Genomic DNA, 27,270 nt, shown 5'->3' on the forward strand with positions numbered 1-27,270 from the left:
TTTCTGGCATTGTAAAATATGTACCTCTCTTGTGGAAGTAGAAAAGAATGACAGGCTTGGCTCTGGCAGTTTTTTTATTACATGATGGGGTAGAATCTCTCTCCAGCAAAAGTATTTTAAATCCTCTATTCGCAAGAAAGAAAATGTGGCTGCAAGGAAGCAAATGTGATCCTCTGTTGCAAACTACTTTAAACTCAAGCATCACTGGCTTCTTAGTACAGAGTAAAGTTTACTCTAGCAGGATACAAACGTGTGTAATCTTATGTATGCCAAACTGAAGCAATAGGTAGGAGTATGTATAGTAAATGAAATGGGGTCTATTCAAGGGAAGATGGGAAAAACCTGGGCGGTAGAAACTAATAAATGAAAACATTCTTCTGGGTGATTTTGTAGCTGAAAGTAATAGACACCAGTATGAGTGTCTGAAATACCAGTGTTTGTCCAGCAAGATGGCTTGAAATTAAACAAGCTATATAAGGATGTGTAGGCAAAGTAGGAACTGATAGGTGAAGTAACCCTTTTAGATAACTGATATTTATTAGGCATTATTTCCTGCCTGGAGTGTAAATCTTTCATCATTCGTGGTCTTATTACAAGGTTTGTGCATGTAATTTTCAAACCATGTAGGGATGTAATTTGCCTGGAACTATTTTAATTATCCTGCCTGTCATGACAGGGTCTGTTAAATTTTAAATACTTTTGTGACTTTGACCTCTGGGAGGAGAAAAAAAACATTTTAAGTAACTGGTTTGTGCCTGACATTACAAGCCAGATTTGATGGTGAGATAATTTTAGAATACTTACTTAAAAAATTATGTAAGTAATATATGTATACAAACATTAAAACAAAGAAGGGTTGCATACAAGCTGTTGCTGTTCTAAACCAAACCTAAGTACTCTTGGAGCTGTTAGTCAGTTAGAAGCAAGGTTTGTCTTTGTGGCTGAGTTTGATTTGAAAGGAAGCACTGTGTTTGAGGTGAGTAATCCGATCCTTTGGGTTGGAGGGGGGATATGTGCAAATCTTGGGTAATATTTTCCTCTTTGCTGCTAAGCAACAAAAATGTTTTTCTGTGAGTTTCTACATATTAATTATACAGTGGGTTGCCTCTGCATGTCTTTATATAATTTGTCCATAATAAATACCCAGGTGGTCTGATACTACTTAGTTTTCCTCAGGGTAAAGTTTAGAGTTCTTTCAGGGCAAGTGCCCTCTGACCTACATTGCAGAGATTGAGAACCAGCTGAATCCTTTTTGAATGCTGGCAAAATACTGGCAGTAATTAATCTGCTGCATGTGAACAAGCTCCATAACTCAGCAGGGTTTACTCTGGATTCTGTCACAGAAGAAATTTAAGGATAACTCATTAAAAGTTCCCTTCATAGTTGCTTATTTCCTTTTGAGTACAGTATTCAGCTGTTGGCTGACAATAAATTGTAGTTCCTTTGGACTTTGAACTTGGCTCTGTCCTGCTTGACCCCTCGCCTTTATTTTTTCTGAGATAGTCTTTTCCTTGGATATACTATTTGGGTGGTCAGAAGGGTAAGTGTTTTACAAGCATCTACTACAAGTCTGCTTTTTGGTTGGATAACAGCTTTACCTTTCCTGGGTTTCTGGATATCCTTCCATTGCTTTTCACTGCATAATAAAAGGACTACTCTACTTGGCTTCTGTTTGTAAAACCATTCAGGCTTGGCACCTGCTTAACATTTTCTGATTTTGGAGATTATTACTTATTTGAGTAGAGCTTAGAACAGAGCACCTTACAAAATATTAAATAGTTACGTCTTCTCATTTAAATAACACAAACAGCAAGCAGACATAAATATGAATTTGTGGTGTAATATAAAACTACTAAAAACAGGGCAAGTCATTGCAAATTGATGGAAACCCACCTCCCCTTTTGATATTGTTTGCTGGGGTGTTGGGTGAGGGAGACTGCCTGTTAATAAATACACTTGCACAGGAGTACTCTTTCCATTGACCTGCCTAGCTCTTTGGTTGAAACATTTGTAAAGGATTTCCATAAAACCAAACTAAGTTTTATGCTGCATATACTATTGCAGATCCCTGTTACTGAGTGGACAAGAATATTTGGAGTCCTATAGATAATACTATGAGAGCCAGTGTGGTGTTGTGGTTAGAGGGTTGGACTATGACCTGGGAGACTAGGGTTCAAATCCCCACACAGCCATGAAGCTCATTGGGTGACCTTGGGCCAGTCATTGCCTCTCAGCCTCAGAGGAGGGCAATGGTAACCCCCCTCTGAATACTGCTTACCATGAAAACAATATTCATAGGGTTGCCATAAGTTGGGATCGACTTGAAGGCAGTCCATTTCCATTCCATAGATAATACTACTTGTGCCTTTGCATGAGTGTGTGTACAATAATCCTTCTGGAAACCATTTTGAATTCACACTGTCTTTAAATTGATTTTTGTGCAGTGCATAATGAGATGTCCGTAACGTGAAATTGGTATTTAGGGTCAACACATTTGGGTCATTTATTGTACTGTATTGTCACATCCATCTTTTATGAAGATTCACCTGGAATAATAACAAAAGTAATAAATGCTACATTATTATCATCTGGGTGCATTTCCAGGTAACAAGACAGATCCCTTTTCTGAAAAACTTTCAGCCAAAAATTTGAAGTGATAGGCAATATTGGGAGGGATGAAGATGGAAGGGGAGGGTAAATGGCAAGCAAACATGCTCAGTTCAGCTGCACATAACTAGGCTTAGTTTCAGTAAGTGTTGAGGACTACTAGGGTTGTGCTGAAGACTTGATGGGTGGGCACGTAGAAGGGATTTGAAAGAAGACAGAAAACATCATTTAGAAGTTCAAGAAGGCAGTGCCAGTCAAAAGGGGCAACAAAGGAGAAACTAGAGTCATCTAAGGGAGCTTGGAGACTTTCTCATGGCTGAGGGTGGTAGAGCTGGATAAGTAAAGAAAATCATTTTGGACTGGAAAAATGATATTTAGTTGTCATAATCAGGGCTGATTTGATTTAAATCACTTCCATGAAGGACTCAATTTTAATGATTTAAATCACAGTTTTAATCACTAGTGAGGAAGATTCTATTTAATCATCATTTTCTAGTAGAAGCACATTGTAGTTTAATTTAACCTTAATACATATCCAGAAATGTAGGTTTCATTAGAAGGTAGGTACACACTAAGCAATTATTCTAAATTGTTTTCAGATTAATTTTAATCAAAAATGGGATGATAATTTGGTCATTTTAGCAGGGCTGTGGAGTCGGTATGTCAAACCTTCGACTCCGACTCCTCTGTTTTTCTACTGTCCGACTCCGATTCTGACTCCTTCATAAATGGCAAATGTATATTAATGTGTTAATATTAATAAATTAATATTAATATTAAATATTAATTTTATTTTGAAGTCGGAGTCAGTACAGTTCTACTGACTCCGACTCCACCCAAAATTGCTTCCGACTCCACGACTCCGACTCCACAGCCCTGCATTTTAGTACTAAAGCAGAATGAAATTATGAAACCGTTCAGGAGACGAACCAGCTCCAACTGTTCAATTAATCATGATACAGGGGACAGTCTTGGAAACGTAGGGCGTGAAGGGAGTCATGTGGGAAGAATCGTAAATTGTTCCATAGGTTGCAGAGAGCTCAAGGAGTCTGACAGTGAGTATAGGCAGTACCAGTGATATCATTGGGGAGAGAGTTGCACTAAAATACTGAGGGCAGGAGCCAGATTGTATGGGGTCAAGAGAAGCTGTGGCAGAGAGAGTTGACAGTAGGTGTAAGTGACACAGTCCAGAAGTCTGAAGATAAAGAGAAGGTGAGAAATTGGGCAGTAGCTATAAAGACAGGATGGGTCAAGGGGTGTCTGGAGAGTGTGGGAAATGCTAGTGTGTTTGAATGTAGTATGGAAGGAATGTGTCTGTGTGGAGAGAAACGTGGCATTTCTGGTTGGGGAGGAATAATGGGCATAGGACGAGAAGTTGGGAAGAGATAGAATCAAGGGAACACGTAGGAGGCATAGATGAGAACAGATGACAAGCAGCTAGGAGGAGAGGATGAATTTTGTAATGGACAAAACTGGTCAACTGATTGATTCTTCCTCACGGGAATTTAGCTGCATGAGACCATGAACACAAACGTGTAACAGAGGCAAGAACCAGGACTGGAGCTTAGAGGTGTGGATACTTTGTTGGTGGAAAAGCACAAATGAACCAAGGGAGGGGGTGGACAGGGATAAATTGGGATGACTGAAAATTGCAGATTATGAGGAGCAGGTATAAGAGACACAGGACTGCATCTGAGAGAGCTGCTGAATAAATGGGCTGAAGGTTGATGAAGGAGTAAGAGGCAGAAGTGTGGGGCAGGGGATAGACTGTGGAGTGTTGAAGGAAGCCTGGTGATGGTCAGACAGAGAATTCCACAGCTGAGAAATAGACACGGAACAGTTCTTTACAAGGTAGTGTTTTTATGTTAAAAAGATCCAGAGGCTTTTAAGTAGAATTTACAATGCTTTGATCTCAAAGTGTCATGACTTGAGTGGCTGACCATAAACTCAAACTTTGGAAACCTTCTTAGAACTGAAAAATATGTGTACTTACCTGAGTGCTGGTATCTATCATGGTAATGCAAACACTACTTAAACTTGGCCAAATGCATGCAAATAAGCTGCAAAGCCTACCCTTGTTTCATTATATTATTCAGTGTGGAATAATTTCCTCTGTCCTGATTTTCCTTTGTTTTGATTCCTGGAGATCTTTCCTGAAGTTTTGTATGTGAAGCTCTGGCAGTCATTAACTGCCATCTTAAAAAGAAATTACAGCACAGATGCAGCCTGGGATAAGGTCCTTGCTTAAAAGGCTTGTTGAAAGAGGAAGGTCTTCAGTAGGCTTGAAAAGATAACAGAAGTGTTGCCTGTCTTAGTGGAGGGAATTCCAAAGGGAAGATGCCACAAAGGTCCGCTTCCTGTGTTGTGCAGAACGGACCTCCTGATAAGATGGTATCTGCAGGAGGCCCTCACCTGCAGAGCGCAGCGACAGGATATATAAGGGGTAAGATGATCTTTCATGTATCTTGGTCCCAAACTGCTTAGGGCTTTGCACACCAAAACCAGAACCTTGAACTTGGCCCTATGATACTTCTAATTTGACCCACACATATTCTAAAATTATGCAAGCAAAATGGTATAACCACAGTCTGGGAAGTTCTTAATTGATTGGTTATCTACAATTTGTTATAAGCAATTCTATGTCTTAGCAGGAATTCTCTAAACTGTAAATATATCATCTTTAGGATTATTAAACGCAGATCTCATAGAATGTAAGCTATGCAAGGTAAATGGATGTTTTTACTATGACTTTTTTGACACCTGAGTAAAAACTGATTTTTGATACAAATTTTATTGAGATGCTCTCAAGTATGTTTACTTTTTGTATTAATTGGAGCTACCTTTTACTGTTACTTAGTATTACTCATATCTTTAGTCTCAGTCAGACCTTGGGTACACAGCAGTGTTGCAATTTATCAAGTCACATAACCCTTCTTAACAAAGGTTCTTGCCTAAACACTGTCGTTTGAGTTGACTCCTACCTATGTTCTGCAGACATGCTAAGAACTCTAGATTACATCACTTTCTATGTAGTTTTTTATTTATAGAGCTACCATGAAGTGGTTAAAGAATGTTAGGATTAGGACCTAGGAGACCAGAATTCAAATCCACACTCAGCAATAAAGCTATCTATCCATCCATCCTTACCTCACAGAGTTGTTGGAGGAAGGAGGGATATAAATGAAATAAATAACACAATTATAAATACATCATTCATACCCAAGCATACATTATGCATACTAACTGCTTGTTTCTGTCCCAACATTCCACTGGAATGAAGTGTTGCCTCCCAAACATATTTTAGTAAGTAAAGATCAGCTGTTTAGCAAATATTCTACCATCCTGGATAACTATGTCCCCATTCAGCTAGAGCAGTTGTATCACATGTGAAAAACATGAAAAAGACTGCAGCGTCTGAGTCCTATGACTGTTGCTACTCACACCAATCTATCCTGTCCCTACTCAGCAGGCATACATCACCACATCAGTGTTCAAAAAAAAAATGCATCAACTATGACTGTCCATATAGCTTCTATCACAAACTGTGTACCTTCACTACTGGGCATGTCACCCATGCACAATGCCTAGCACATGTGCACAAAGGAGGGAAAGAGAGCAAAGAGGCAGTGTTTGTGGAGAGTATACATGTGAAGGTAAAGCAGGACACTTCTGAACTTATGTGGTAGCCTGGTAGTTGAGTGCTGTATTCAGAACAAGGAGACATGAGTTTAAATTGCTACTCTTGCCATCTTGTGCACTTAAAAACACCAGAAATGTTGTGTATAAACTTTGTTCCTCTGTTGCAGCTTATATAACAATGTCCCATACACTGTTGTTTACAGACCAGCACCTGCTTAGAATTCCTTGTGAACATATGAAGTTGTCTTGCATTGTCAGGTTCTTGGTCCAGCAAGCTCAGTACTGTCAAATGATGTGACAGTGGCTCTCCAGAATAAAAGGTAGAGGTCTGTTTCAACCCTGCTACCTAAGATACCAAGAATTTTCACAAGGAAATTTCATCATAATCAATGTTATTAAGTTTATTTGCTGCTGTATGTGGGCATCTCAGAGCGATATACAAATATAATAAAATACACAATGCAACACCGCAAAAGCAAAAGCAAAGTGCAATGCATCTCACTCAGCAGTTTCACGTAACTGAAATAGCATGGGGGATAAGACTGAATCTGGTGGACCCTCATAGTGGAGGCTCCACAAGACCAAGCAAAAACACCTCCGTATCGCTTTCTCGTCCTGGCCTCCCAAGTAGGAACAGAACTACTGTCAAGCATTGCCATCTGCTCCTAAGTCAGACAGTTGCTCCAGAAGGGTACCATGGTCGATGGTATTGAAAGCTGCTGAAAAATCAAAGAAAATCAACAGGGTCATGCTCCCCTGTCTCTCTCCCACCAAAAGTGGTCATGGAGGGTGACTAAGGTGCTGTAACTGGGCGTGAATGCCCATGGAAATGGAACTAGAAATTCTGCTTGCAAATCATGTGCTCCAGTGGCCCCTCCCCTTCTTTGTTGGAGGCTAGACTGACAGGGGCATAGAGAAAGGGCATTTCCACTGAGGGTGTCATTTCTTTAGAACTACCTCATCAAGGAGGCTTACAAGGTCATCTTTTCCCTCTCTCCAGAAATGAATCTGGGCTCCTGCTGGAAGAAAGGGCAGGGTATGAATAAAATAAAATAAATAAATGAATAAAAATGAATCAAAAGTTCTTATTCCATTAAGGCAGCCTTTCCCAACCAGTGTGCCTCCAGATGTTGTTGGACCATGACTCCCATCAGCCTCAGCCAGCATTGCCAATGGCTGAGGCTGATGGGAGTTGTGGTCCAACAACATCTGGAGGCACACCGGTTGGGAAAGGCTGCATTAAGGGTTTTGGAGCATTGAGGTAGAATTCTGTTTGAATAGAAATAGGAGATATTTTATATTTGCTGCTTTTATTTTGTTTTCTCAAATTAGGGGTGGGGTATGGTAACTGTATGGTTTATTTTTATAATCTGCTCTGGAACTCTCTTAGTTCACTTTCACAGGGTATAAATGCAAAAACATTATTGTTGTTGGTTCATGACTGATTTCCGGGCTAGTCATGGTTGTATTGTCCAATCAGCCTGGTATGGGATAATAGTGTTGGTCCAAGGGATATGCGATGGGTATAGTGGTGTGTCTTGGTCATCTATTGTTCAGTATGCAGCACTGTACTTGGGCAATGGTGGTTCATTTCCTGGAATTGTGGGCAAGTTCACAGCTACTTTGCCCTCCCCACATAATGTTCTCTTATTTGCCCACATTTGCTGTACCATGCATCTGCGTTGTTGGAGCTTCCTGCCTAAACATGACGTAACTGCCTTGTAGAGGTGCTTCAGCATTGCTGATGTAAGGTAGCACAGCAACTATCCATATTGCATGAGCAAAAGGAGGTGTACATGTAATCCTAGCTTGTTCACGTGCCATATTGCCGACATAATCCTATTCCCTGCTATCTGAAAAGGTATTGTATAAACTTCTTTGCATATTTCTGCAAAGCTCTGTCCCACTGTCTTGTTGGTTAGAGGTATCTTAAACTTTGGACATAATTTTTGCATCCTTTGTTATTTGTATTTCTCTCTTTTTTTGCTAGAAGCTTGGATGCAATGTGTAGAAAAACAAATATGCTAGAATAAATACTATTTGCTCACCTCAATCACTCAAATCCTAACCCACATTAAAACCATACATAGCTTGCAAATGCTGGAGCTTTGTTGAAACTCCAAGAAACAGGAGTAACTCCTCAGAAGAATGCAGGGAGGAGGGAAGGAAAGAGTCCCTCCAAGCCAGGTAAGGAGGAAAGGGTGGGCACAGAGGGTGCCTGGAACTTGTTGCTTCCTCTGCCCACATCTCAGTCTTTCTTCAGGTTGGTTGCTTTTAGGAAATCATCAGGTGTTGAAGCATGCTAAAAAAATTTTTGAGATCACTGGGCTCAGAAAAGAGTGTGGACAACTGGAAAGCAGTAATCTTGTCATAGTTTTTATGACTTAGTAATGTAATATCTGTTTGATTACTGCAGGGCATCATATGTAGGCCTCTGAGAAATTGAAGTGCTCCAGAATATGGTGGCCAGGTTGTTAACCTCTACCTATTGTAGTGAGTATATTTCCCTTGTGTTTAAATAATTCTACTGATGTTTTAGCTTGTTTTCAGGCACAGTTCAATGTTTGACCTATACCCTGATCGCAACCCGTTTATCTTTAGAATCGCTTTTTCTCATAAGAAGCTTCCTGTTTGGTGAAATATTAATTGGAGGCATTCTTAGTACCCTATGCATTGCAAGTTAGGCAGGTAGCTACCAAAAAAAAGGCCCTTTATGTTCTTTCAACCTGAATGTGGAAAATAGAAACAGAATAGTAGAGTTGGAAGGGGCCTATATGGCCATCAAGTCCAACCCCTTGCTCAATGCAGGAATTCAAGTTAAAGCATACCCGACAGATTGAACATCTATCTTGTGGTGCCAGGCAAAGCCCTTCATGTTTGTCCAAGTTTATCATGGCTAGTATTTGTCTACATTGTTGAATGGCTTTTATTGCTGCTTTTACTATTGCTTGATTGGTTTTACAGCTTGAGCTGTATGCTGTCTTCTGACTACTATCATAGGTATTTAGTATTGATTTAACTGCTGTTTAAGCTTTTATTTTAAATTTTGTGAGCTGCTCCAAATGCCATGTATGGCAGACAGATGAAAATGAAATAGACTGCCTTCAAGTCGATCCCGACTTATGGCTACCCTATGAATAGGGTTTTCATGGTAAGGGGTATTCAGAGGGGGTTTCCCATTGCCTCTCTCTGAGACTAGTCCTCCACAGCTGGCTACGGCCTGCTCAGCTTGCCACAGCTGCACAAGCCAGCCCTTTCCTTCTCCACAACTGCCAGCTGGGGAGCAACTGGGCTCCTTGGGACTATGCAGCTTGCCCACGGCTGCACAGGTGGCAGGGCACGTCACCCCTGAGCCACTCACTGGGGGGGGGTAATCTTTAGTTGGCCCTTGGCATCCAGGAGACACAAATGGGGATTTGAACTCACAGACTCTGGACTCCCACCCAGGCTCTCCTCCCCACTGTGCTATACCAGCTGTTGTGGCAGCCAGATAGCCAAAAAAAAGAAGTATGGTAAGGTACACTGACATGAAATATATATGAACCTCTGTGACTTTCTGGACTGAATTGAAGAAGGATATGTCAGCATCAGTATTTATTGTTTTTTCATTTGTTTACCCTGTAGTACTAATCTTTGTTTTCAATATATTTATGTTTCTTCCCTCTGGGATTGCAGACTTGTGTTTCATTTTTTCTTTATAAGAACACCAAATTACTGCAATTACAGCTGAAGCCCTAAATACACTCCTACTTTGCCGTTGGCAAAAAAAGGGGGCTAACTGGGACTGTGAGAGATTAAGGCAGGGAAGCCTTTTCTCTGAAATTAAATGGACACAAAGATTTGGCAAGGTTTCTGCGTTGAATATTTTACTCATCTATTTACAAGATTTCTTTCCCACCCTTCACCATAAGGTCCTAGGGTGTGTTGCAACAATATAATCATACAACTAAAACAAGTAGAACAATTCCAAACAAAAGTGGCACAGTATAGATTAAAACAGGCTGGTCCCACAATAATACTTGAACTGTCAAAGACCAGGATAAAGAGATGTGTTTCCTGCATGTGGGGGAAGCTGTACAACAGAGAAGCCAGACACTCCACTATGGGGTTCCACAGTTTAGGGGTTGCCACAGAGACACCTCTCCTGGGTTGCCATTCCCCATACTTCTGAGGGTGGAGGAGCTACCAAGAGGGGCCCCTCTGCCAAGGTACTTAGGTGTTAATATACAGTTTGGCAAAATCAGCTCAGAAAAAGATACTGAAAACTGAGGAGCAGCACAGGGAAAATGGCAGACTTAAAGGGCAAACATTCGCCAAAAAAAGCAAAACCTGCCGAGAATTTTAGTACCTCTTCTCTAAGGCATTGCGTTCCATGTGAAGCATCTAACCACCAAGAAGTACAGAAGTGGTGTGTGGATTATACCACTTTTTCCCACTCTTTGCCACGATGATGTGTAATCATGAGCTGGTTATAAACATCAGCTTGCTGAGTCCACCTCATCCAGAACAATTGGTTCTCCTATATTTGGAAGTATATTTTGGCTACTGATACATTTGTGCCTTTTGGCAGCTCAGATCAGATTGGACAGACAGCTTATCTTCAGTTGTGTACATTGATTGGCAGCTTCTCTTAAGTGGTAAATTTTGTATGCTGTTTTAGACAATGTTTTGATTCTTGGGAGAGAAGGATGCAAAAGAAAGTGTCTGGCACGTGGCAGGCTTGGCGTGTCAGCCAACTTTCCCAGGACAGTAGCTCATGCTAGCCTTGTAGCATTGAAGGCACACCAGCTCCTTCTGTAGCCTCTTGTGTACACTGGCATTATTATTAACCACAATGGCCAGCAGTGGATTGTGATAGATTGTAGTGGCATTATATCGCTGAAGCAGGTGTATATTTCTTCACCAACAAGTACCCTGATTAAGATATTACTGTACTGTAGTTAATTTTGTTCTTGACTAATCTTTGCCAGTGGATTCAGTTGGCTGCTTCTGTGGCAGAGCAACATCCTGTCCTTCCTCTTGTACACTGTACTGCAGGGTCAGTTTGCCAGGCCCTTTCAGGACAGAAGCATCTGTCATCAGCTTTTTTTGCTTTTCCATGACTCGCTGCTGGAATTCTGTTTCAGTCCTCCTTTGTCACTGGACAAGTCGGCACCATTTCTACCGAACAAGGACAGAACCTAGATGGAAGCTTTATTCTTATTACCAGGGTGGATAATTTTAATACATTTTTTTTATTTTTAATGATATCAAGTGTCAGTTTTTAAAAGTAACTTGAAATCTCAACATAGTAGAAAAATATGTTTTGTTTCTATACTTAATTCTTCATTTATGTCTCTGTCAAACATGCCTCTGTCATTCACTGTGTGAGTGAGAGAACCATATATTTATTTTATTTGAAAACATTTCTAAACTGCTTAATATTTAAAATTACTAAGCAGTGTACAAAAATATCGATGATAAAACAGAAACCTTGTAATAACAGGGTTCAATCTTATGAGTTAGGGGAAGCCTGAGTAAAAAGACAAATCTTTACAAGATATCTGAAGTATCTGATAGATGATGTTTCAGAGCAGAGGGAAGGTCATTCCAGAGGGCAGAAGCAATAGTAGAAAATGCCTGTTTTCCGGTCACCGCCCCATGATGTTCTGTAAGGTGTGGTGCCATGAGTAAGATTTCCCCAGATGATTTAAGTTTAAGAAATTATAGGTTGATATAGGGGCCCTTCAGGTAACATGGTCCTGAGTTGTTCAGGGTTTTATATGTTAGTAACAAGACCTTGAACATGGCCTGGAAGCTAATCAGCAGCCAGTGTCATTCCCTTAGTACAGGTGTAATATGTGTGTGTCCAGGTACTCAACTCAGTAACCTGGCCACAGCCTTCTGCATTAGCTGCAGCTTCTGGACCAATCTGAAGGGAAGCCTCAAATAGAGCACATTTCAGTAATCCAATTGTGACGTTATCAACGCATGAATCACAGTGATCCAAGTTATTTTTGTCCAGGAATAGATATAGTTGACAGACCAACCTAAGTTGATAATAGGTACTTCTTGCCATGGAGGTCACCTGGGCCACTAGTGGCAAAGTTGGATTTAGGAGCACTCCTAAACTACATACCTGTTCCTTCAGAGGGAGTGCAATCCTGCCCAGAGCTGGTAAACTATGTAACTTCCGGACCTGGGAACCACTCACCCACAAAGTCTCAATTTTACCTACAGAGTATTTTACTATAGCAAATTATGCATATTTGAAACTGTCATCCAAACAGCGGACATCTATTTTCCATCTCAAGGAGAAATACAATTTTGGCCAATAAAAACCTTCCTTATGTCTGAAACATCCAAGCACTTGGTCCACAGTCCTCACTTAACACTATATAGGATTATGGTTGTCTTCTAGGTGATCATAGAGCCAAGCAGAACTGCATTAATTTCATATGATTATAAGCAGACATAATAGTGTGGTGCATAATTAGGCTGCATGGTGTGAGTTTTTAGATTATGGTCCTATGTAAAGGCTACATAGTCACATAGTAATCGGTTAGTATGCACTTTTGCTCAGGAAATACACATATTACAAAAAGGGAAATTAAAATTTAAATCACTTGTTTACATTTGTATTTTTGCTTGGTGAATTAAAATCAACCCACTGTGCCTGTTTATTCTTTTCCTCCACTTCGGTAGGTACATTCTTTTCCTTGCAATTGGGATCTGCCTTGAAAGCACCATATACTTTGCTTTATACAGAGGGTTTTTTAAATGATTGTGGGTTTTTTTGTAATTTATATAATGTTTTTCTTTGCACTATACAAACGGGAACCAACAATATAACAAGTTAAACAGAGTTAAGTACACATTTATGGAATAAACCACTGGTTACACCTCTATTAAAATTGGCATACTTTTCAAAGTGTTCCTTAGCTTTGTTTTTTTTTTCCTTCCTGAATGAGGACATTATTTTTCCCCAATGCACATCCTTCAATTCCCCATCTGTAAAATGGGATTATTAATGCATTACCTCACAGAATGATTAACGGATAACAGAAGCTTCTAAAAACTTTTTTTTAAGTTCCTTTGTGCTGCGAGGATATAGTAAAGCTCTAAAGATGATTCATTTGTAGACTTCATGCTGCCCTGTGTCATTTTCTTTATGATGGTTGGTGGGATCAGTATGCAACTTACTTTTATCCTCCATTGTTTCTGTTCCTGGGTTCATTCTAATGTGTTATGCAAGTTGCTGCTCTTTAGGTCCTTGTCGTCAAAATCAAATGCGGGCAACTTGTTCTCAGTGTAGCCTTTAGTACTATGGAAAGTACCTCTGTACAATTTGGTGAATCCCCCCCAAACCTCCCACGGCATAACCTATCCCATTCAGTAGTCCTGTGACTCTCAAGAGAGGCTTTTCAGGGACTGCTGGGAGGGGGTGGGAAAGTCAGCTTCCGCCAGCCCTTCTGTGGGCTTTTCTCTAGATCCAGCCCAATATCATTTAAACAACATGTTCAGTTGTGATTTAATTGATTGTGAGCAGACATCCTTACTAACTACAACAACAAAAAACAATGAGTTCCTTAGTGGATCAGTGCAAGGATTGCTTTTTAAATGTTCTTGCAGCATTTCTTGAAAACATCCCAGTAACCAACAGGCAGGAGGATTTCTGGCAAACCCAGCAGTTTTAGGATTTTTTAAAAAAAATCTTATCTTTTTTAAAAAAAAGTATTTTGAGGACCGTGTAAAACAGCCTGTTGCTTTTAAATTGGCTTTGATAATCTTGTCTGTATTAATTGTTGTGAGTGTGGCATGTCATTCTTATATGTCTTATAATTTAAACCACTTGTGATTTTGTTGTGTTTATCTTAAAAAAAACCCTCTCTATTGCAGGGGAGGTCATCACAGCTTTAGCACTACTGAAGCAAAATATGGAATGGGTTTCACTGGTGACTGAATCCAGCCAAACAAACAGTATTGACAGTAGCCTGAAAGTCACCAGTTAGCAGTTTCTTCACGCTCCAACACTACACAGCACTTTCCAGAGAGAACATTGTGTGCAAGAAATCCGCTTTACAAATCTGTCTCGGCACTCTACAGCTTTTGTCTGATTAAATACTTGCAAAGGCGAAACCTGTCTACAAGAGCACTCGGGGGAAAATGGCGGAATACCTGTGGATGGTCATTGTTGGTTTTATCATTGCTTTTATCTTGGCATTCTCAGTTGGAGCAAATGATGTTGCCAATTCTTTTGGTACTGCTGTGGGCTCTGGTGTAGTTACTTTGCGCCAGGCCTGCATTCTTGCTTCAATTTTTGAAACCACTGGATCGGTGTTACTAGGAGCAAAAGTAGGTGAAACTATTCGGAAAGGTATCATTGATGTGAACCTATACAACAGTACTGTGGATCTACTGATGGCAGGAGAAGTCAGTGCAATGGTTGGTAAGTAACTTTGTTGTTATTTGGCTGTCTTTTTCTTCAGACACTTGTATGACTTTCCAATCCTTTTAAATGTGACCAATGCCTTCTGTCAAAGGAGTGACACAGCAGCTTGAGGTTCAGACATTAATATTTCTGTGTGCTCAAATTTGCGTTTGTTTTATAATTGTTACTGGCTGTCATGGTTTGTGTAGAATCTACCCTGTAGAGGTTAACACTGCTGAACTCTCAACCATGGTTAAGAAGCTGGGATCAGGCCCTGGGATCAGGTGCTCCCCCTCTCCCCCGTGCAGATTCCTTCTGCTTCCCCCCCCTTTTTGTGTACCATTGGCTGAAGATTCTTCTAATCAGGTTCTCCTGAAACAGAATTTGAAATCGGGTTGAAGCTAATTAACAGAACCTGCTTAATATTAGGTATAGTTAAAATTAGTGCAGTCATAACACTTAACCATGGTGAGAGGGATCTCTCAGTCTCTTTGCCTCTTCCTGATCAGCCAGGGTTAAAGGTTTAGGGATCCTAATATCTGCTTCTGTTCTTAGCATCTGGTTATTTTATTACTTGAGTAAAAATGCACTATATGCAGTGTACTGCATATCCCCCTAAAATCCCTATTAAAATAAATGGTTGTGTTGCCAAGAATTTTAAGATAGTGTACAAGAATAGAGAAAACTACATGACTGCAGTTTTTTTTTAAAGGAGGATCTTAATTTGTGTGACCTGGCTTCCTTCCTTCCTTCCTTCCTTCCTTCCTTCCTTCCTTCCTTCCTTCCTTCCTTCCTTCCTTCCTTCCTTCCTTCCTTCCTTCCTTCCTTTTCCTTCCTTCCTTCCTTTTCCTTCCTTCCTTCCTTTTCCTTCCTTCCTTCCTTCCTTCCTTCCTTCCTTCCTTTTCCTTCCTTCCTTCCTTTTCCTTCCTTCCTTCCTTCCTTCCTTTTCCTTCCTTCCTTCCTTTTCCTTCCTTCCTTCCTTCCTTCCTTTTCCTTCCTTCCTTCCTTCCTTTTCCTTCCTTCCTTCCTTCCTTCCTTTTCCTTCCTTCCTTCCTTCCTTTTCCTTCCTTCCTTCCTTCCTTTTCCTTCCTTCCTTCCTTCCTTCCTTCTCCTTCCTTCCTTCCTTCCTTTTCCTTCCTTCCTTCCTTTTCCTTCCTTCCTTCCTTTTCCTTCCTTCCTTCCTTCCTGACCCGTACCATCATTGAAATGCATTGGTAACTTACACTTTGTATCAGGAGCAAATAAATCTCCATAGCTTGTGGTCTCACTGTACTAGAGCCTTGAGAGGTTGGAGATGTCTGATATTCCAACAAAATCTACAGAGGGTGTGAAGAATAGAAGGAGTTGGAGTGTCCAACCTTCACTTCTCTGAGCTCAGCAAAAAAATGGTAACAGCCCCACTTCCACAAAAAATCTTGCGTGCTCTGAAAAAATTGGAAGATTGATTGGTGTCCTGCAGCTTCCTTTCCTCTTCTTTAAGCTTCTAGCTGTCTGATTTGCATTTATAGCTGGACATGACAGTATGGCGTATTTTAATTGTACACACTTGATAAAATGTCCTTAAGATCGTGCTCTCTGTCCCTGGGAGCTAGTATCAGTTCTTTTATACACTCCAGAGACTTAACTTTGGTCGATCATATGTCGGCTTATTAAGCTGACATGTGCACGAGCCTTTTGCCAGCATACACAGCCCCTTTACCTAAAATGTAATTAAACCAGGAACCCTTTATTATCCAAAGTTTCCTGTTTTGTCTGAAATGAAAAACTTTGAGTACCAGTTTTGGAACAAGCCAAGATACTAAACCAGTGTTTGAAGCTGGTTTAATATCCTATATTGTTCCAAGGCTGGGAGCCATGAAATGAGGAACTATTTTGAATAAAAGCTTCCTGATTTATTTGCAGCTCTAGTGAAAGGGCTGTGTGTGAATACAAAAGGCTAGTGCATATTTCAACTTCATAAGCTGAGGTAATGATAATCTGAACTAGCTCATTGATTCGCAAATGTTCTGAGGTTTGTAAATCCTATCAGCAGGATTGGCTTCCGCTATCCGTGGGATCTCCGTGCCAGCAGTTATTGGGATGTTTTGTCCTTTTCTTCTCCTGCCATTTGGATGCCACATTCTGTTGGCTCCTTCTTGCTGTGCATAGAAAATGCCAAAATAAACTCTGGGATGTAGTTCTTGAGAGTTGCTGTCACACAGGATGAAACTCTTCTTTCTGTGTCTCAACTTGTCAGTAAATCCTAGATTTTTCTGCACAAGTGCATTCTCTCTTCCTGTTTATAGAGGAGAGCTTGTACTGACACATAACCATTAATGTTGCTTGCTTTGTTCTAACACTGCTTCTGATTGGCTCCATTAAATCTCACAAGATTATGGAAGCTCCACATAGATCCAGGGAAAGATGATTGCCTAAGCACCCTTAAGTTAGCCTCAGTTTTCCTCATGGTAATAGGCTTGCAGCTCAGTCCAGAGCCAGGTAAAGTGTCTCCTCTCCTCTTCTCCCTTCACCCCCGCCCCATGCTTGGGTTTTGGGAGAGAACCACTTGCACTCTTTCCTACTTTCTGACCCTGTAATGTTCAAGTTAAGCTGCTGGCATATGAGATCGTATATAGCTAGTTGCATAGGAATACATATTTTGCAATTCTGGTGATACAGAGCACATGTGGCACAGAGGAACTAGAAGAGGCGATTGCCAACAGATATGTATTGTTTCTCTACTATTTCCATAAGGGTTATAAATAAACCTGGTGACTGAAATGGTGCAGAACCAATTGTTTTCACTATTGATTCTTTATATACTCAGGGCAATAGCCACTGGAGAGCCTTGTGGGCCTGTCTGTCTCAAGGCTGTCCCTGTGCCTTCCATTAGATGTCTCCTCAGTTTTCGGGGTTTTTTTCAACTAAGTCTCTAGCTTTCTTGCATATGGAAACAAGGAAAAAAACGTGGAGGCAAGATTATATCCAATTACTCAGTAAGAGGTAAACTTGATCCCAGTGGTCTGGTCAAGGAGTGACACAGAGCTAATTGACAAGCACTTGTGAGGTTTTTTATTTTTTTATTTTAAATGCCAAATGTTTGCCCATCATCCCAGTATCTTTACTAAATCACTAGAACCAGGGAGCATTGCATTCATCCTGTATAATTGTGTGTTCCACAGTTCCTTCTCTTTATTTTATTTTATTTTATTTGAACAAGTCTATTTGCTTTTCTAGGTGTGTATCCAAAGAATTATGCAGCAATAATATTAAAAATTAAAATTTTAATTTTAAATGAGGAAGCTCTTAAACCTCCCGCATCAGATTCAGTCTTTTTTGCCAAATAGATCACTCCAGCTCTCCCAACAGGGAAGCTGAATGTTGTCTTTGTTCTTTTTCCCAACTGTTCTCCCCTCCTCTCTGATTTGAGTCTCTATAAGGGTGGCTAACCTGGGACCCCCCAGATGTTACTGGAGTACAACTCTCATCATCTCTTACCATTGGTCATGCTGCCTGGGGTTGATGGGAGATAAAGTCCAACAACATCTGGAGGGTGACAGGCTAGCAGAGGAGGTTGCAATTCCCATTATTTTCATTTTTTTAAAAAAAAATTCTTGTAACTGTCTTTTGCGAGGTCCCCAAGCAGGGTTTCACGAATAATGGCTTGGTTTATTAGCCAGCATCTGTTGGTACCTATCTTTTGGCATGTGGAAAACAGCAAGGTGATTTTCCATCTCTTATGCAGACAAATCCAAAAATTCTGTTTAAATGGGGAACTGCCCCCTGCTCTGTTAGTGAAAATTTAAGGTACACTTGTATAGCAATACGACATTGGCAGGGGCTCATGAAGGTGACTGCCCATCTCCATTAAGGAGTCCAGTGCAAGCAGTATGTGCACTATGTGAAAGAAAGGCATGGCTGAGCTAGTGTTAGAAAGCTCTTTTTTTCTGTGCTTTTATTTAACATATACTGCTTGAGGTTGGACAGTACTATGTAGGAGTAGGTTGCAGTTGGAAATGTGCTCTTAACAGTTAAAGATTTCTGTGTCTTGACCCTTAGCCTCCTTTTTAGCTGGGGACAAATCATGCGCTCATAACAGAGTACTAAATTTTTATTTCCACATTTTCTGCCTAGTTTGAACCTCACCACATTTATTTCAGATTTGCTGTGGAGACAAGGGCACTGCTAGGTGAGTGACTCAAGCCCTGAGTCTGTTTTGCTGGGTCTGTTTTGCTGGATCTCTTGCCCATTCACCTCTATCCCCCTATTTCCTTACAGGGCTGCTGGGCATGCTGCAAAGCACTGTGCTAGTCAGGTCCCTGCCACCCACTATCATAATTTGCTCAGTGTCATGAATTTGCATTTATACATATTGATTAGCATATGCACATTAGTGTCATGGGCCTCTGTCCTGAGCCTTTTAAGCACCTAGCAACGCCCTTGGGTGGAGAAATCTATACCTTTGTGCTAATTATTTCATTTCAGATTCTAATACCTGTGTTTCCCAAAGTGAACTTTTAAATCAGTTCATCCACGTGTCTTCGCTTCCAGAACGCATTCCTCTTGTAGGCCCCAAAGTTGCTAAGTTAGTCTATTCTTAGCCTAAAATAGTCAATCAAAGGCTATAAATTACATAGCAGGTGGGCAGTTTGAGACTTAGGGCTTCAGCCAGTTACTAAAAAGCCAATTGTTTAGGAATAGAGTGCCAGGAAAGATTAGATTTATTTATTGGCTTCCTAAAGGAGTTTTATGTGGTGCTAATGGCTCACTCTTAAGGCAGAATAGGCTGGCTCTTCTGGAAGGAAAATTTGATAAGAGCTTTACTGCTTTTTAAAGTAATAAATCTTGCTCTGCTCAGCTTGATATGTATAAATGCCTTGATAACTGCAGCTTGCACTGGGCCATTTTGTGGAGAATTAATTTGGCAAACCTCAGTAGGAACTCCATAAGGATATTGAGGGCCTGGCACTTTGATGTTGGCACCCTATATGTGCAGACACTGACATTCTGCCTAATCTATTAAAGTACAACTTTACATACATAAATTTTAGCTTGCCTAGTGCTTGACATCCCTCTTGTTCTTACAGTCCTATGCATGCAGTAACACAAGAGGTTCATCAAACCCCAGCAAAATATACTTTGATGCTAAATGGAAACTGACATTTTGGTAAAAAAGATATCTTTGAATTGAATCTTTTTTTTTTTTTTTCAATAATTTTTATTCAGATTTTCATAAAACATACAAGACAAAATCATAAAACATTCAAAGACAAAAAACAAAATCAAAAATAGTTAAACAAAAAGAAAAAAAAAAAAAAACAAAAATAAAAAATAAAAAATAAAGAGTAAAATATTGACTTCCCATTTGTCAAAGATCAAATCAGTTATAAGTCTATAATATATAACAATCCTGTCTCTTAAGTCATATTATAAAATCACTTTCCTCCAGTAGTTATCTTACTTAATCATCAAATCTCATAAACATTACTTTATTCTTTCCACAAAAAGTCAAAGAGAGGTTTCAATTCTTTAAGAAATATATCTATCAATTTTTTTTTCCAGATAAGCATATCGATTAATCCATCTCATTACTAATTATGATAATCTTATTGTCATAACCATAGTCAAAATAAACATTTCAATTAATCCATCACATCAGAATCTGTTAGGTTCAATAATTTCAGTAGCCATTGTTCTATTATCTCTATTAGTTCCATTTTCCATCTTCCATCTTCAGTAGTCTTGTTAAGTCCAGTAATTTCAATATCCAATCTTCCATTATCAGTATTCCATAATAATCTTGCTGTCAAAGCCATAGTCATATAGTAAGAGTCTGATGGGGATTACCTCTATCCCAAATATTTTCTTGCCATCCATTCTGAATAGGTTGCTGAAATACTGCTGTAAAATCATATCTCTGTTCTTTTTTTCAAAATACACTGGGTCATCTCTTAAAAGTTTTTCCATTGTCACATGGCTGCAGTTAATTCCATAGATTTTCTCTATATTGGGCTCCATCACATCATTCCAGTCCAGAAGATTATCCATGCCATTGATAACTTTATCTCTAGAATCTTCATTCATTTCTTCAGAGATAACATTGAGTTCCAAACAATAGATTTTATTTCTAAAGTCCATAGACTCCAAATCTTGTTCCTGTTCCACGTTGGTTCCAATCTCCGGGATCTCCTCTCTCACAGGGACCCCTATTCCAGTCTCCAGGGTCACCTCTCTCACAGGGACCCCTGTTCCAATCTCCGGGGTCTCCTCTCTCACAGGGACCCCTTCCAGGGTCACCTCTCTCACAGGGACCCTTATATCTTTAATCTCCTGCTTCATTTTACTCAATTCAATTTTCATTATCTCAATCTCATCCATTATTTTCTGAAACATAGTTATTTCCAGATTTTCAGCCACTTTCTTAATTGCCATTTTAAAAGAAAAATATAGGAAAACCACTTCTTATTTCAGCAACAATTGGGTTAATACTCCAAACTTGGTGACATCACAGTATAAACAGAGCAGACAGCCTTATCTCTCCAATAGTTAAGTAAACAAAATGCAGTTCCCAGGATCGAAACAATTAATGGCAATCGTCAAGAAACAGATTCGTCAAAATAAAATAGACCAAAAAGAGAGTAGTCTCAAAACAGTATAATATTTTTCAAAATAAAAATCTGGAATAGAAATCCCTCTTCTGTGTATATCTTTAGAATGCAAATCCAGGACAGCTTTTTGCAACAAAAACAGAGATAAGCTATTAATTAGTGCGTAGCAGAGAGAAGTTATGGCTCCCCAGTGAGATGTCAAAAACTGATCAATCTGGCAAATCTCTTTTAAACAGCAACAATTTAAGTCAAGTAAAAGAAAAATATAGAAAGAAGGGTGCTTGCCTGTTAGTGCGTTCTCTCTTAGAAGATAAGGTGAACGTTCGCTTTATCAGATAGAGCTTGCTGTTAAAAATCCGTCCCACCTTCGTCGGCTGGACCTCGTCCCATAAATTAATGAGATCTGGTCGTCCCAACAAAAATAGGCTTTGAGGTTAATCTCTTCGTTTCTCCCTACCCGGGAGAAGTTTAATCAGTCAAAAAAAAAAGAAAAAACTGACTGATATATCTGAATAAGCTTCTTTTGAGGCAGGAGCCCGTCTCAAAAGCAGGCACAGGCTAAGTCACCCTTCCCGGAAGTCATCTTTGAATTGAATCTAATAGGGAAATAGTAATCTTATGAGCTTTTTAAAAAAAAAAAAAAAAAAAAAAAAAAAATCAAGTGAAAATACAAAATTATATGAAATCATTTTCTAAACTTTCTCGGTAGATATTGTTTAAAAAATAACAAATTAAGATTTGTTAAGATCATTGGTGGTATTTGGCAACTGTGTCAGTGTTGCTAGTTTGTTCTTTCTCTAAAAGGCATGTTTGGGTATTCCTGCACTTGCAAGGCTACGCAGACGCCTTAGAATTCTGCTAGTACAGATTGCAAAGTTCCTGTTCCTTGTCTTGTTTTTGAGATTTAACGCTTGGGATGTAGTGAAGGGAAAGTGATTGAACATGCTACAGTGACAGTGTAGCATATTACATTACTATTCATTAATTAGGGCAGAGGTGTATTAAGTCAAAAACATTGTGAAGTTGGTACTCTCAGTAGATCTAGACTGTATAATTTGTAGTGCAAAATAAGCAGCACTGTTGGACAAAGCTGGCGCTTTAGCTCTCTAATTCCTTTCAGAAATGCCCTGTGACTGTCCATGAACATGATGAAGGGCTGGGTTGTGAAATGGTGTGCTCTCAAACAAGAATGCTGACGTTTTATAAAAAGTGTGACCATTATTATTCATACTATGTCTTTTGTACCTTCTTTAACTTTTAGGCTCTGCTGTTTGGCAGCTGATAGCTTCTTTCTTGAAACTCCCAATATCTGGGACTCATTGCATTGTGGGTGCCACCATTGGATTCTCATTAGTAGCAATTGGCACAAAAGGAGTTCAGTGGATGGAGCTTGTCAAGATAGGTAATTGACATTTCATTTCATTTGTGAAGATTTGTGCACAAGCATACATTGACTTAAGACAGCATTATACATGATCTTACATTTTACTATGCTTTTATTCTAAGTCTAAATATTTTATTCAGTAACTGCATTTAGATGATCTTATAAACCATTGTTTGAAATCCTGGTTTGGGTGCCTCCCTCAACCCATAGTTTACCAGTTCAGACATAATGGCAAATTATGGTTTGATTAAACCCAGAAGTAAAGTATGAAGTTTTAAACGAGGGAAAGGGATGGGAGGGAGTGGTAGAACCCATGGCAGTCTCTGTCTCTGTGTTATCATGGCATACCTTCAGAACAAAGGATTGGGGTGTGGCAAAAACATATTACAACTAGAAATGGCAAACATTAGCTCAGATATCCTGGAACCTGATTTCTTAACCAGTTTTGGAAATCTCCCCACTTCCCATTCCTGTAACCATAGTTATCCCTCATTCAGGTGAGGATTGCATGAAGTACAACCCGCACTTCAAGTCATGGTTTTAAATCATAGCTCCAGGTAATCCTGATTAGATCTTCCACAACATTGGAATTGAGGTTGATGATGGTTAAACAATTATTATAGCAAGGCACAGAAGAGAGGAGGAAGCATGGAAATCAGGTTACGTGATGTCTGAAATTGAGCCAAAGTATACTTGTAAATATTGACTTGGAGGTACCATTCAGACTTGTTATGATTGCCCTACCTAGGTAACAGTAAGGCTGTAGACATTCCAGTTTGGACCACTGGTAGTCAAGTTCTGGTTTCAAGACTGTGGTGACTTTAAAAACTGAACTAAAAACGCAAAATTATATGAGAATTGAAAGCTTTACATTTCTGAATGAAGTGATCACATGCAATACTTTAATGCATAATGTGCTGTGCATGATGATTGGGGTCATACAAATGTCTTAATCCCTCTGGAGCTGCAAGCAGTCTGGCCTGAAGTACCATTTTTTATTTTAAAAACAATGTATTTGTGCTGAACTATAAAGCAGATTTAAAATGACATTTGAGGCTACAGTAATGTTCCTTGATGAGCCTCTAATAAGTAGGTAACTTAGGGGTTCCAAAGTACTCTGTGTGGCTTTAACTTGGCAATCAATGAAGCTGGTGGAATTGGTTGGCATTAGACCACCATTAGGGGCATAAGCATAGGTTTTCCTGCTGTGTTCAACATAATCTTCTTTATATTTTAAAAACCATACAGAGCATGCTTGATAGCAATAATCTTTAAACACTTTCATTTTCATTACAAATCAAACTTTGCTAACTCCCTGGTGTAGTTTGGGACTTGCAAAAGTGCTCTGCGGAGATATAAAACCTACATTCTTAATATGAATATCAATTCTTTCTTTCTTGGCAGTATTCTCTATCGATGATCCCAATACTGGGTTGAATTATTTTTGCCATCATCGCTGTTTAGCTTCTATATATTTTTTCAAAATTGACTTGGGGCAGGATAAGCAGGTGCTATTACTAACTTTCATTGAGAGCTGTTAAGGCAGTGTTTGTAAAGCTTTCAGCAAGAAAAATTTACCTGTTATAATCTAGCTAAAATTAAGTACTTGTCATAAGAGATGCAAATATGCACTTAACAGTCCCATTTAAATCACAAGACTTAAATGCGGATTGAACCCAATTTTTTCAGCCTGTGAGCCAACTTTTTGCAAATATTGCTCTTTGTTTTTAAAAAATATAATATTTTTCTTGGATGGACTTTTGCCACTTTTGGGATATGGTATCTTTTAAAATTTATGTCTTGTTTTTATTCAGTTGCTTCTTGGTTTATCTCCCCCTTGTTATCTGGTATGATGTCTGGTGTGCTGTTTCTGCTGATTAGATTCTTCATCTTAAACAAGGTTAGTGGCTAAATTGGTGCTTCCTGTTCTTGTTGCTGCTGAGATTGCAACATAAGTGACAAATAGACTTTATTGTTCTTCACCACCAGCTATCACCCACATAGTCATAAGGCACTCCAACGACTGCCATATTCCCTTGGCATTTAATGTCTGCTCATATAGTGTTGAGCATTGAGCTTCTCTTTAAAGTGTGCAGAAGTTACATGTGCTTAATCAGGTTTGAAAATGTAGGTCAAGAATGCTAAATTGTTTCATATTGAAATGGCATGATATTCATGTAAATTATCAACAGTTCCTTGGGTTCTGGTGTTGTACCAAGAAATGGAATCCAAGGTGCTAGTGTGTAGATGAGGCTGGGTTACTAAGGGCTCTAATTGAATTACTTGGAACAAAGCAAACGAGTGAAAAAGAGGCAAAACTTGCCCCAGACACTGAAGTCACTAAGCAGATTTAGCCCCATTTTATTTTGTTCCCATTCTTATTTACTCCCATATAACCAAATTATTCTATTCACTAAAGGGCTACTTGTTGGATCATCACTGTAGTGGAGGCACTAGCCATGCATCACCCCAACAGTGGCTGGCTCAGTCTTCACTGAGTGGGATTGTGTGTGTGTGTACTTAATGTGCCACTGTGTGCAGAGATGCAAATATACACAAAAACATGTGTCCCCGCATTGTAGAGGCCCACTCTCCGTACATCACCTGCCATGGTGACCAGCATTTTCTAAATTTATATATAAAAGGAGTTTGGGGATGGTTGTCTTATTACCTTTTGAAGTTTATTGCTCAGTAGCAGTCAGGACATCCATGACATGTCTTGAATTAGGGGTCAAATTTAAAGTGTTCAAATAATGAAATTATTTTTGCCATGTGTTCAATGAATGGATAAAAATATTGATCAGCTACCATTTGTTGTTGTTAATATTAATATTAATTTCCTGCTCTTCACCCAAAGGTCCTAGGGCAGGTTACAATTTTAAAACACATAATTAAAAGCAGTTAAAACAACCTAAACAACATCAGATTCTCAAGAAAGATCAACACATTTTATAAAGCCTTAAAGAGACACAAATCAGTCATGAAGTTTCTGTAGCCTTTGTTAAGGACAGCAGCATTCAAGTGATAAATTCAAGGGTTATAATTATGGAGTTTGAATTTGCCTGAAAGCCAATGGCATTTTGAAATTGAAGGTAAATATGCATAAGTAGAACTGACAGTAGGGTGCATGTCTGTCCCTCTTTTGGATTAGAACTGTTCCCTAAAGCAAATATGTGGGAGAGAGCTTGACAGAAAAATAATCAGTTTGGTTCTTGCCCCCACTGATTGTGAGCTGCCATCTCTCACTCTCCCTGTTACCTCCCCATGAGATTAAAATAAGAAAAAAGTAACAAGGACTCTAGAATAACTCTCAGACTGAAACATAATACATTAATTATTCTACAGTTTGTAGCTGTTTATGTCACATTGTGTGTGTTGGTTCTCTCTGTTGGCTAAATAAAGAAAAAGTGAACAGCTGTTCCTACAAGTCAGTCTAAAGCTGAGTTCTGTTGGGTTGGTTTAGCTGCCTAGCAGTGCTGAAACATCCAGAGAGGTGTGCTTTCAACACCAAAATACAATCTTTTTTTTTTTTTGGAACATTGCTACACCACTTATGAGAAATCCCTGTAAAATATTCCTTGAAATATATTTCGGTTTGCCACGGCTTTAAAATAAGAAACAGTGGCATAGTTTTAAAACTGTAGACAGAAGTTACTCACAAAGTAAACGAAGTCAGGATTCAGATCTGTTTCTGTAACCCTGATCTGATTGTTTGTGTTGGCATAAGTATCTGTTGTCAATAAATGTTAGGGGACATCAAAGTTGTGGATATCACAGACATTGCTTTTCAGTTCAAAAAGGAGCTTCCAGCTTCTAAAACTCCTGCTGAAAATCTTAGTCCATAATATTGTTAACAGTTTATTTCAAAACTCCACAAGGTTTAAAGTTTCTATGCTATTAATTTTTAAATAAAGGCTTACTATAGTGGGCAGATCCAGCATTCAGTAGGTGTGTTTAGAACATGGGTTATCATGATGGAAATCAGCTGCATCTCCCACTCCTCTCCGCTCTGGAGCATCCATGAGGAGCTCAAAAATGTTCATTTCTGTGGTTTATTAACTGCAGCATGTGGTTTTGTCTGAACCTGTAGTCAATCTTAATTATAGCTGGTTTGAAAAAAGCTAACTTCAAACTGTAGAATAAAAAAAGTCTCTTTTAGGAACATAGGAAGCTTGCCATACTGAGTCAGGCCATTGTGTCCATCTAAGTCAGTATTGTCTATACTGACTCGCAGCAGTTCTTCACGTTTTCAGACAGGTTTCTCTCCCAGCCTTACCTGGTGATGCTGAGGATTGAACCTGGGACCTTCTGCAGGCAAAGGAGATTTTCTATCACTACTTGCAGCTCTTTTGTTTGTTTGAATTGCCAGTTAAACAAAGACATTTCAAAGAGAGCAGGCCATGGTCTTATTCTTAGCCTGGAGGAAATCAAGGGAAAAGCAAAATAAGGGATAGGGTGGTGCATGTTGAGGATACTGGCAGTTTCCTGGAGACCAACCCTGGAGAAGCATTTCTTCTTTGAGGTTCCACTCCTCTCAGCAATTACTGCATAGGGAATAGTAAACATGGATTTTGGTTTTGAAGTGATACTGATATGTAGTTTGGCAGTCGGTTCCTGGCAGGATCAAAACACTCACTTGGTTA

General features: G+C 39.4%; 1 protein-coding gene across 12 annotated transcripts in view; it reads left to right on the forward strand.

Annotated features, from left to right (window-relative positions):
- The window catches only part of SLC20A2 (solute carrier family 20 member 2), a 109,795-nt gene that overhangs the window by 42,246 nt on the left and 40,279 nt on the right, over window positions 1–27,270 (forward strand). For 6 of the 12 annotated variants that reach the window (XM_061591000.1, XM_061590999.1, XM_061591001.1 and 3 more), the window contains 3 exons: window positions 14,125–14,674; window positions 22,505–22,645; window positions 24,442–24,527. In XM_061591000.1, coding sequence (XP_061446984.1) covers window positions 14,392–14,674; window positions 22,505–22,645; window positions 24,442–24,527 — 510 coding nt within the window. In that variant the 5' untranslated portion in view covers window positions 14,125–14,391. Of the gene's footprint in view, window positions 1–747; window positions 977–8,662; window positions 8,740–14,124; window positions 14,675–22,504; window positions 22,646–24,441; window positions 24,528–27,270 lie in introns of those variants that run through there. The other 6 variants (XM_061590994.1, XM_061590996.1, XM_061590997.1 and 3 more) reach the window with 2 other exon arrangements.

This window comes from Rhineura floridana, chromosome 11 (assembly GCF_030035675.1).
Source record: "Rhineura floridana isolate rRhiFlo1 chromosome 11, rRhiFlo1.hap2, whole genome shotgun sequence".
In the NCBI taxonomy this organism is placed as follows: Eukaryota; Metazoa; Chordata; class Lepidosauria; order Squamata; family Rhineuridae; genus Rhineura; species Rhineura floridana.